General features: G+C 48.3%; 1 protein-coding gene across 1 annotated transcript in view; it reads right to left on the bottom strand.

The window, feature by feature from the left end:
• The window catches only part of LOC132456201 (laminin subunit gamma-3-like), a 55,243-nt gene that overhangs the window by 12,550 nt on the left and 31,012 nt on the right, over window positions 1–11,681 (bottom strand). Inside the window, exons 4-10 of the mRNA XM_060050503.1 lie at window positions 10,467–10,655; window positions 9,656–9,901; window positions 8,712–8,865; window positions 8,315–8,457; window positions 7,562–7,740; window positions 5,866–6,022; window positions 1,802–2,079 (exon numbers count right to left, since the gene is read on the bottom strand). Of these exons, the coding sequence (XP_059906486.1) occupies window positions 1,802–2,079; window positions 5,866–6,022; window positions 7,562–7,740; window positions 8,315–8,457; window positions 8,712–8,865; window positions 9,656–9,674 (930 nt within the window). The 5' untranslated portion in view covers window positions 9,675–9,901; window positions 10,467–10,655. The remainder of the gene's footprint in view (window positions 1–1,801; window positions 2,080–5,865; window positions 6,023–7,561; window positions 7,741–8,314; window positions 8,458–8,711; window positions 8,866–9,655; window positions 9,902–10,466; window positions 10,656–11,681) is intronic.

The raw sequence follows: 11,681 nt of genomic DNA, 5'->3' as shown, positions 1-11,681 counted from the left end.
AGCAGATTTAGATGTTCAGTACTCCACCGAGTAATATTGAAATTGAGAAAAATGCATATAAAAACATGCAAACGTGTACCATCCGTACTCTTTTTATTCATTTTGAATTACATCGCTGTTGCTCCAGGCTGAGCAGAGATAAGCGAGTGTTGCATCAGAGGACACGCATGCAGACACACTCACACACACACACACACACACACACACACACACACACACACACACACACACACACACACACACACACACACACACACACACACACAGACATACAGATGCATGAACAAATAAGCAAAGACACACACACACACACACACACACACACACACGCACACACACACACAGACACACACACACAGCTCTACCAAGTCCCCTTAACCAAACAAGATGGCAGCACTACGCATAACTGCCCACAGCTCTTCAGACGGTGGAAGCTAAAGCAGGGAAAGCAGAACAAATTGTTCATTCCTTGTGTCCGTGAGACATAAGGAATCACGGCTGCTTCAGAGGTAGAGGCTTCCCGGGGAAGAGGCCAAGACGCACACAGCTGCATCGCTGCTTCTGTCCATTTGTGCGTCTACAGTGATACATATTCATGAACACACATCACATCCCTATCTGGAAACTGACATAATAAGGACGAGGAAAAAAACCGACCGGTTATGGTATAGTCCCTGCTATTCTTTTACATAATGCCTCAATGTTTTGTTGTTTTCCAAATCCTACTATATCTTAGTATAGAGAGGACACTGCTCCATAATGAGCTTCATGGAGAAGCCATTTCCATTTTGATAAAGGAATGCTGACGCTAATTTCCCTCCTTGTCTTAGCAGGGACAGAAATACATTCCCTGTGATCCACCGCACGTTTGCATGCCTTCACGAGTAACACTCTGTTCAGCAATTTGAAGAAGACATTCGTAGAAGGAATACTAATTGGTATTCTGCTAATTGCACATTTATAACGTACCCAGCTGCAAAAAAAAAAAAAATATTATTCCCAAAATCATCAGAATATTTTATGTTATCGAGTAAATGTATGAATTTGAAAGGTAAAGCTTTTTCAACTGCTGATCTCGGCGTATTAAGCTAGGGGACGCAAAATTATTGTAAGTATCAGATGTGAAAGTCGTTTCAGCAGGTTACGGTACGAGCTAGATGCCGCCTACCCACTATGAAGCCTTTTTATTCAAAACACGAATGAATGATGGTCACAGATAATCACAATCAAATCGAGACCGAAAGCAAATCAATGGATTGTGCTTTCATAGTGTGTGCTCATCCCACAGTCATTAGAGGAGTCTTTGTCTGTCTGTATGTATGTCTTTCTGTCCTCAACTGATCCACTTCACACTTGCCGGGTGTGTTTCCAGCGAGGACCCAAGGAAGTAGAGTGTCTAGTGCGACGTTATTTGGATGGGCGGTTGTGGAGAAAGCTGCAAGCAGCGATACCAAAGGCCACGCAACCAGAGGCCACCCAACGAGAGGCCACGCAACCAGTGCAAGCACTTTGGGTGAAAGACACCCAAAGTGTCTTGCACTTTGACTCGCAAAATCGGGGCCCAAAACCAGGACCTTTCGAAGGTGGTCAAACCCTCGACAAACGCCTCTACTCTCTCCACCACTTTAACCCTTTGATTCAACAACACAATGAAAAACGTACAACACACAATATCAGCTCAAAATGCTCCATCATGGGTGCACTGGTGGCGCTACACCTGTGACTAGTTCACCCACGCATGTTTAGAAGACCAGGAACATGAGGTTGATGATGATGATGATGACGAAGATCGGCCCCCTACCATGTTGTTCAGATCCAGAGTCGCCTTCTTCAGACGTTCGTCAGATGCTCTGACCATCACCACGGATTCGGCGAGGGTTTGACACGCGACACCTCCTCCCCTGCTCCTCTCCACTACCTCCACTCCCTCCTCCTGCTCCTCCTCCTCCTCCGTCAACTCTGCCGCTGTTCCACCTGCTCCGCAGCCCATCGCCGTGGCGATGCCCTGCAGCTGGGCCGACAGCGTGTGGGTGGACGCCCCCAGGGCAGAGAACCGCTGGATGAACGCCTCACGGGCCTCTGCAATGAAATGAAGAACACGTCAGATAGAGGGAAACAGGCGAAGAGCGGCTCCACCGCTAACCAGAGGAGGAGCAGCTCCACCGGTAACCCCCGGTAACCAGAGGCAGAGCAGCTCCACCGGTAACCAGAGGAGGAGCAGCTCCACCGGTAACCAGAGGAGGAGCAGCTCCACCGGTAACCCCCGGTAACCAGAGGAGGAGCAGCTCCACCGGTAACCAGAGGAGGAGCAGCTCCACCGGTAACCAGAGGAGGAGCAGCTCCACCGGTAACCAGAGGAAGAGCAGCTCCACCGCTAACCAGAGGAGGAGCAGCTCCACCGGTAACCAGAGGAGGAGCGGCTCCACCGGTAACCAGAGGAGGAGCGGCTCCACCGCTAACCAGAGGAGGAGCGGCTCCACCGGTAACCAGAGGAGGAGCGGCTCCACCGGTAACCAGAGGAGGAGCGGCTCCACCGGTAACCAGAGGAGGAGCGGCTCCACCGGTAACCAGAGGAGGAGCGGCTCCACCGGTAACCAGAGGAGGAGCGGCTCCACCGGTAACCAGAGGAGGAGCGGCTCCACCGGTAACCAGAGGAGGAGCGGCTCCACCGGTAACCAGAGGAGGAGCAGCTCCACCGGTAACCAGAGGAGGAGCAGCTCCACCGGTAACCAGAGGCAGAGTGGCTCCACCGGTAACCAGAGGCAGAGTGGCTCCACCGGTAACCCCCGGTAACCAGAGGAAATGTGGCTCCACCGGTTACCACCGGTAACTAGAGGAAGAGTCGCACCACCAGTAACCACCGGTATCCGGAGGAATAGCAACTCCACCATGTAACCACGGTAACCAGACGAAGAGCAGCTCCACCATGTAACCACGGTAACCAGAGGAAGAGCAGCTCCACCACTGGAAACCATGGTAACCAGATGGAGGGCAGCTCCACCATGTAACTATCGGTAACAGCTGATGAAGAGCAGTTCAACTGGTAACCAGAAGAATTGCAACTCCACCAGTAACCAGAGGAAGCGCAGCTACACCACTGGTTACCACGGTAACCAGAGGAAGGGCAGCTCAACCGGTAACCAGAGGAAGAGCAGCTCCACCATGTAACCACGGTAACCAGACGAAGAGCAGCTCCACCATGTAACCACGGTAACCAGAGGAAGAGCAGCTCCACCACTGGAAACCATGGTAACCAGATGGAGGGCAGCTCCACCATGTAACTATCGGTAACAGCTCCACCATGCAAATGCAAATGTACCAAAAAAAGGCCACAACAAGCGAGTCTTTCAGGGCCCGATTCCCCTCCTGTGATGGTGTTCCCAATGTGTTGCCTCCGACTGGTATGCAGCATTATGTTCCCACACACGCACGAATACATGCATGCACAAACTAACACGCCCATGCACCCACACACACACAGCCCCAAAACAAACCACAACAAAGCCTCAATGCTTGGAGTTTGGGGGGGCCGGGAGGGGGATTCTGATTACACCTCGACCCGGTTCCCGAACTTGTTCACATTTCAAGGCAAGTGTTTTCAGAGCCGTGGGGGGGCTCGAGTGAGTGCTGCCCTGGCGTTAGCGAGATAGTATTATGGGCTGTTCTGGTCTGAGCAAACAGGGGCCCGCTGAACACATCTTCACAGCACTTGGGGGCTCTCAGTGCGTCTCAGAAAGGAAGGGAGAGAGAAAGACAGCAAGACAGCGGGAAATAGAGAAAAACAAACATAACAAACATAAACAGCCAAACAAAGACACGGCGAGGACAAGGAAAGTCAGTTAGAAACGAATGAATTATTAGTTAGAATTATTAATTGATTTAAAAAAAAGGCCACGGAGCTGTTGAGCGTTCTGCTCCCTTCTTCCTCCACAATGCAGCTCCCTTTGGGCTGGACTCACGTCTACGAGGGACCACCCAACCACCGCCTGGCGGACCAGGGCTGCTAACCAGCCGCTCCCAACATGTGTTTATGTGTGTGTGTCTGTGTGTGTTTGTGTGTTTATGTGTGTGTGTGAGTGTGAGTGTGAGTGTGTGAGCGTGTGAGTGCGACAGTGTGAGCGTGTGTTTGTGGGTGTGTGTGTGTGTGTGTGTGTTTGTTTGCACGTGTGTCTTTGTGTTTGTGTGTGAGAGAGAGAGAAAAAGTTTGTTGGTTTGGGTGCGTGGGTATACTCATGTGTGGATGGAAAATCTAATTGTTTAGTTTTGTAGTAGCTTATTTATTTGACCATTCACTTTAAAAGGACAGACAGGGCTGCCACACCAAGGTACGCACATTTGAAAGAGCTTCAAGGATAACAGAAAACAGGACTTCTTTCCATGGTGGTCCTGGTTGGATAGACGTTGTAAAGCCTGTGTTTGTGTGTGTGTGTGTGTGTGTGTGTGTGTGTGTGTGTGTGTGTGTGTGTGTGTGTGTGTGTGTGTGTGTGTGTGTGTGTGTGTGTGTGTGTGTGTGTGTGTGTGTGTGTGTGTGTGTGTGTGCGCGTACGCGAGATAGGGGAGTACGGCATGAGTGGCATATAAATGTACAGAAAAACATAAATACAGACACTATTCATATGGGATACTGGGATTTTACTGGCTTTATTCTGTAAACAGCCTTTTACATAATAGGCCTAGTAAACCCTAACCCTTACACTGGTTCAAACTAAAATCTTTATTAAAACTGGTCCACAATATAACCTTATCTAAAACTGGTCCATTCTAAAACCTTTTCTAAAACTGGTCCATACTAAAACCTTATCTTAAACTGGTCCATACTAAAACCTTATCCAAAACTGGTCCATACTAAAACCTTATCTTAAACTGGTCCATACTAAAACCTTATCTAAAACTGGTCCATACTAAAACCTTATCTTAAATTGGTCCATACTAAAACCTTATCTAAAACTGGTCAATACTAAAAGCTTTACTATAACTTGTCCATACTTAAACCTTATCTAAAACTGGTTCAAAATAAAACCTTTATTATCACTTGTCCATACTTAAACCTTATCTAAAACTGGTTTAAAATAAAACCTTTATTAAAGCTGGTACATTAGAAAAGCCTTTATTTACCACACATGCACACGTGCGTGTGCGTGCATGTGTGTGTACGGGGAGCCCAGCGTTGGGGGGTCCTGGGGGGGAGCAGCCCTCCTGGAGGCGTGTGTAATCACAACAATAAAGCAGGGATTAGAGATGCAACGCCTGTCACATAACCAGGGATTAGGATGGTCAGTGTGCTTCCTGTTCTTCATCCCTGTTTATGTCTGTTGGCCTCTCTGCTGCGTCCCTGAGCCCCGACCGGGAACAACACAGCCAGACTCCTTCATCTCTGCATAGCACTCAAGTCGAGCTGTTTGGATTGCGAACCTTTTTTCGTTTTTCATTTTAAAATACTATTTCCTGATCTGCAGGGAACACCAAGAGAACGACTAGTAGGTGTATTGATGGATCCAGGTGGTGGTTATATATTTAGTGCGGTGGGTTCGTTGTTTGAATGGGAACGCGCTGATAAGAAGATTCTCCTGCTGTTTCGAACGTAAAACACCCAGCAGGATGTTTGCTTCAACATCTTCATCATCTTCATCCTCATTCAATCAATAAGATGGTGTTTGAAAAGCAGGCAGAATTGCAGTATAAAACACATGGCAGGGAAAACAATGCAACAAAAACAACAAACCCAACCAGTTTTAAATTAACAATACAAAATCAACGAATGGCAGGGCTGCATTTGAGAGGTAGGACTAAAATAAGAGATGCCAAACAGGAGTGTTGTGTACCAGTACCGACAGCGGTCGGTGGCTGATGGCTGCTGCGCTTTACCTTGGAAAGCCAGGATGTCCTCCAGGGCGTTGGGCAGGGCGTCCTCCCCCTGGTGGTCCGCGGGGCTCCTCTGCAGAGGGGGGAGGCGCCGGCCACGGCAGTCATAGCGAGCCAGGAGCCTCTCGAGGTGGGCCAGCTGGGCTCCGAGCGTCTCCACCTGCAGCGTCCGGCGCCCAGGAGGGAGAGACGGAGAGGGGGTCAGCGGAGAGAGGGGGGGGATCTGGTCCTTCTTGACCCTGTCTGATCTTATCCATGTTGTATTTATTGTATCCTGTACAGCTGCGTTCAGTGTTTATGCATCTTAACTCCAGCAAGACATAATAACAGACACGTTGTCCTTGTATATATTGAGGCTTACCATGCATTGAAACACAGATTCAGACTGAAAATAAATAGCGTCTAGAGATGTTTCTCAATACATTTAAGAGGACACGAATCAAGGCATCTGGGAAACACCATCCTATCGGAATCTGGCATAGAGAGAAAGTCCATATGTGGAACACGATACAGATGACAAATACATTGGTATGGTTAATCTGAAGATGGTATTTACATGAATTAGTTACCTAATTTACCTAATTACACTTAATTTCTGTTTACTTACTTTAGATGCCTCTAACCCTTTAATCAACCTGTTGCTCTAAATTAGAGTGAAATTCCAAGGGTTTACATCATCCATTTCCCCTGAACGGATAACAAGAACCCTTTTATCCTAATCATTCACTTACAGCTACGGAAAGTATGGGAGTCTGTACTGTAACGTTGTAAGGTACAGCAGGAAAATAAATGTATTGTATTCCACGAGTACACCCATCGCTTTTTGGTAGAAAACCAAGAACATGGAACCAGAAGCCCTATTTACATTTGCTTTGTTGGCTCTAGGCATGATTCTCTTTCTTTTTCCTCTCAACTCTTTGGTTCAGGGCCTGTTAGCCATCCTGCGTTGCTTCCCAATGGGGAGAAAGGACCCCCAACATATACAGCCTTGGTGTGGCGGGCAGAAAGGGAAAAGCAGTGAATGGAAGAGAGAGAGAAGGATACAGCGAGGGAGGGACACTCTCAGAATAATTGCGAGCGCTCCCAGCAGACAGTGTTGGTGGTTTTGCTAAATTGCTAACACAAAAAATTAGAGCATGCAGTAACAACGCAGGTCCAAGCTGCAAAACAAAGAGAGAGAGAGAGAGAGAGAGAGAGAGAGAGAGAAAAGAGAGAGAGAGAGAGAGAGAGAGAGAGAGAGAGAGAGAGAGAGAGAGAGAGAGAGAGAGAGAGAGAGAGAGAGAGAGAGAGAGAGAGAGAGAGAGAGAGAGAGAGAGAGAGAGAGAGAAAGAGAGAGAGAGAAAGAGAGAGAGAAGTAGGTCTGGGAGAGCACTGAGCTACAGCATCCATTAAGTCCAATGTGTTATTTGTGTGTTCGAAATATGGGCATCACTTATGAACCTTGAGAGGTTCTAAAGGGACACACAGGAAGAAGAACCAATACACACACCAACACTCACACACACACACACACATACACAAACCACTCCTACACAGACACGCACACACACACACACACACACACACACACACACACACACACACACACACACACACACACACACACACACACACACACACACACACACACACACACACACACACACACACACACACACACACACACACACACACACACACACACACACACACACCTCACCTTGTCCTTGACCAGGCCGTAACAGATTGGACATGCCTCACAGTGGTGCGTTGCTCTGTTGTGGTAGAAGTTCAACTGACATTTGTCACACTTATAACCCATGAAACCTTGGCGACAGTGGCAGGTCCCGTTGCCATGGCACTGCATGGACACGGAACCCATGGGGTCACAGTTACAGGCTGGAAGAAGAGCACAATTCATATGTTTTATCACGTGCCAGTATAGAAAGCAATTACAATGGACATATTTTATACATGTCATTGATAAATATTTATTATTATTAGCAGTAATGAACATTGACTACAAGTTATTAACAGATTACTAATGGTGTACTAATTTACACCATTAGTTCTACTTAGTTCAGGTAAAGTCAGGGGTTAGCTTACCTTAACCCCAAAACCCTTACCCTAAACATTATGCTAATGCTATATATATATATATATATATATATATATATATATATAATGCTTATTACGGCATTCATTTAAGGTGATTATGGTTAACTAATACACCCTTATTGTAAATGTTGCGTCATTAATACTCAAGTACACTGCGGACACTAGGGTTTGACCACAGAACCTTATGGCTGGGAGTTGATCCAACCATTCAATCCACAGTATAGAAGACACTTGTTGGATCATCCTATCATCAGAACCATCTCACAACACCATGCATGCTTTCATTTCTCATCATTGGTGAATCGAACCTCTCGACAATGGGGCTGTGTGTATCTGAGGGTCTAATGTCCAGTACCTCGACAACCGCGGGACGAGAAGCTGAAGAATCCCGCCCTACACGAGTCACACTGCCTCCCCTCAACACCCGCACGGCACACACACATGCCTGTGATTGGATGGCAGGCGGTGGAGGACGAGCCAATGGAATTACAGTCGCACCTGCCAAACAGCAAAGCAAATTAAATGACCAAATTAATATAAATGCCAAATTCATTAAATGACTCGTGGCTAGATGCCACTTAATCCTACACACTGCTCACTTAATTAAAAAGACACAAAACACAAAACACAAAATGAATACATGAAGACAAACCTTACTAGCATCATCTTAAACAGTAAAGAGCAGCAGGTTTACACCACGATTCGAACATGTTCAAATATAAGTGGTGCATCATGAAGGAGTGAGGTGTTACCCCTGACAGCCATGGCCGGGCTGGAGGTGGAAGAAGCCGACCTGGCAGCTGCTGCAGTCCCTCCCGCCCACGTTGGGAAGGCAGTGGCAGTGTCCGGTCTGGGGGTGACACTGGCCCCCCGGGCCGGAGGTCCCGGCGGGGCTGCAGCTGCAAGCTGCACAACACACAGCGTGTCCGGTGAGACGGGTGGTGGTGACAGGGTAATGCAACGGTTTACTCCGCTGCATTAGACCCACTTGTTTGGACGAGCGTTACGGTGGATTTAGTCCATTCTCAGGTCTCCACCTCATGAGACTTACCTGATAAACAATGAACATTGTTAACATTGTTTTTTTTCTTTCTATTCAACATTAAACATGTGTGCTATTTATAACAATAATAATTGATTGAATTGATATAGCGCTTTTCTAGGCACTCATAGACGCTTTACAGTGAAGGGGGGGACCTCACTCACCACTATCAGTGACGTGTGTAGCACCTACTTGGGTGATGCAAGGCAGCCAATCTGCGCCAGAACACTCAACACACACCTATTAGCTGTTCTTAACTTGTTTCCTCCATTTCTTCTTACTAGACTAGTACTGCTAACTTTACCCAAACCCCAGTCACAGCACATTCTGCTCACTCAACCTCAACCACCGCTGTCGTTCATGACTCATCTGTTCCCTTCAGCTCCTTCTTACGGCCCAAAGCTTTGTGGGTTTATCAAAGGCATTTTTCCTCTCCTGTTACCAGAGAAGGGGTGACCCTCAGCAGATGGCTTTGCTTCATACCACGGTCATACCTGGGCAAATAAAATAAAAAAACTACAAAGGACAAACTGCAAACAGACCCACAGAGGCCTTCAATGGAGCCCTTAACCAACCACACTGGGTTTGATTCATCCTTCATAAGAGGGATCCTACTCTACACGCGCACATGAAAGCCACCACTCCACCACTCACATTTGCATTTCTGGGTCATCGTCTGGTTCAGGGCGTCGCCATAGAAACCCTGCTGGCATCGCTCACAGCGCTCCCCCTCCGTGTGGCCGAGGCACTTCAGACAGCGGCCGGTCAGGTGGTGGCAGGTGCCCACCGCATTGGGGTCCGCGTTCCCGCTGCAGTCGCACCGAGCGCAGGCTCGAACCGGTCCCGCCTGGCCCAGGGGGTCGCCGTGGGAACCGTCCTCGCACTTCTGACAGCGCACACCTGCCGAGGATTAGGGGAGGAGGAGTGAGGAGGAGTGATGAGGAGAGAGGAGGAGTGAGGAGGAGTGAGGAGGAGTGAGGAGTGAGAAGGAGTGATGAGGAGTGAGGAGGAGTGATGAGGAGGTGAGGCGGAGTGATGAGGAGAGAGGAGGAGTGAGGAGGAGTGAGGAGGGAGGAGGAGTTATGAGGAGGTGAGGAGGAGTGATGGGGAGAGAGGAGGAGTGAGGAGGAGTGAGGAGGGAGGAGGAGTGATGAGGAGGTGAGGAGGAGTGATGAGGAGTGATGAGGAGGGATGAGGAGTGAACAGGTGAAACATGAGGATGTTGGGGGTGCAGTTGAGTTGAGGTACAGGGTCGGAGGTCATCTCGTCTCCACATCAAATGGGGTTCACGGCATCGAGATGTGAGAGGCATCGGCGAGTGGTATAAACCCTTCCACCGGACAAGGTCATTACAACACTCTTCCTCCTCCAGCGGACCGGCAGCTCCCCAGGCCGTCTCATAGAATATCAGAGACCGCTCGCAGGGCCGTTCATGTCAGACGTGCAGATGGGTTACGTTTCTTACCCGCCCGCCCCGCTGGGCAGTTGGTACAGACCACCTCCCCCGTCTGAGTGATCTGAGCGCAGCTGGTACGACCCGGGCAGGGGCAAGGTCGGCAGTCGCCCGGCGTGCCAATCAGAGCGTTACCATAGTAACCTTCAAGGCACTGCTCACAGGTTGTCCCGGCGGTGAAATCAGAACAATCGCACGTGCCTGGTGGAGGAGAGGAGGTGGACAGACATACAGCCTTTAACAATCTTCACACAGAAACACATACAGACAGACATGCACACTTAAACCAATGTGCTCGTACACACATTAACCAACACACACACACACACACACACACGCATGCACGTACGCACGTACGCACGTACGCACACGCACACACACACACACACACACATGCACACACACACGCACACCAATGTGCATGCACCCATACATTCACCCGCACACACACAATCATGCACACAAACACAAAGGCACAACCAACGAATACACTTAAAGACACATTCATATACACTGATACACACACATGCATGCACACAGACACACACGGATGTGCACACACAACAATATGTGTGCAAACTCCTACAAACACGGCAACACACACGCACACTTGAATGCACACACAAGCATACACGGATACACACACATGCATACACACAAACACACACACAAATATGCAAGCACACACACAAGCACACACACACACACACACACACCGATACGCATGCAAACAAACACACACACACACACACACACACACACACACACACACACACACACACACATACACACACACACACATTCATTCACTCTCTCACACAAAAGCACACAAACACGAGTTGTCTGCCAGCAATACTATTTCTACAATATTATTTGTGCATTTCCACCTGTAGGGGGCGCTGTGTCTCTAGTCATAACCAGTACTGCTCCACAAACACACACAAGCTAAAGACTACATCCCCAAAGTCCACCACATAGAGCAGAAGACAACTAAATTCACCCCAACTTTAATTGCTTTGGGAAATACAGGACCGACCCCCGGCCAGAAAGACAATCCTCCCCCAAGTGAGAGAGATTACCTGTTTTATTATGTCCTAAAATGTGCATGTTTGAGCGGGTGTGCATGTGCTTATTCCAGTAGCCTCGGAAAAAAAAGCCCCCTTAACATCAATTTAGTAAAAAGTATTTTTGGTGTATCACATGTATGGCTACATACCGTGTCTGTTT

The sequence above is a fragment of the Gadus macrocephalus genome, chromosome 4 (assembly GCF_031168955.1).
Source record: "Gadus macrocephalus chromosome 4, ASM3116895v1".
In the NCBI taxonomy this organism is placed as follows: Eukaryota; Metazoa; Chordata; class Actinopteri; order Gadiformes; family Gadidae; genus Gadus; species Gadus macrocephalus.
This window is presented reverse-complemented; position numbering and strand designations above follow the sequence as displayed.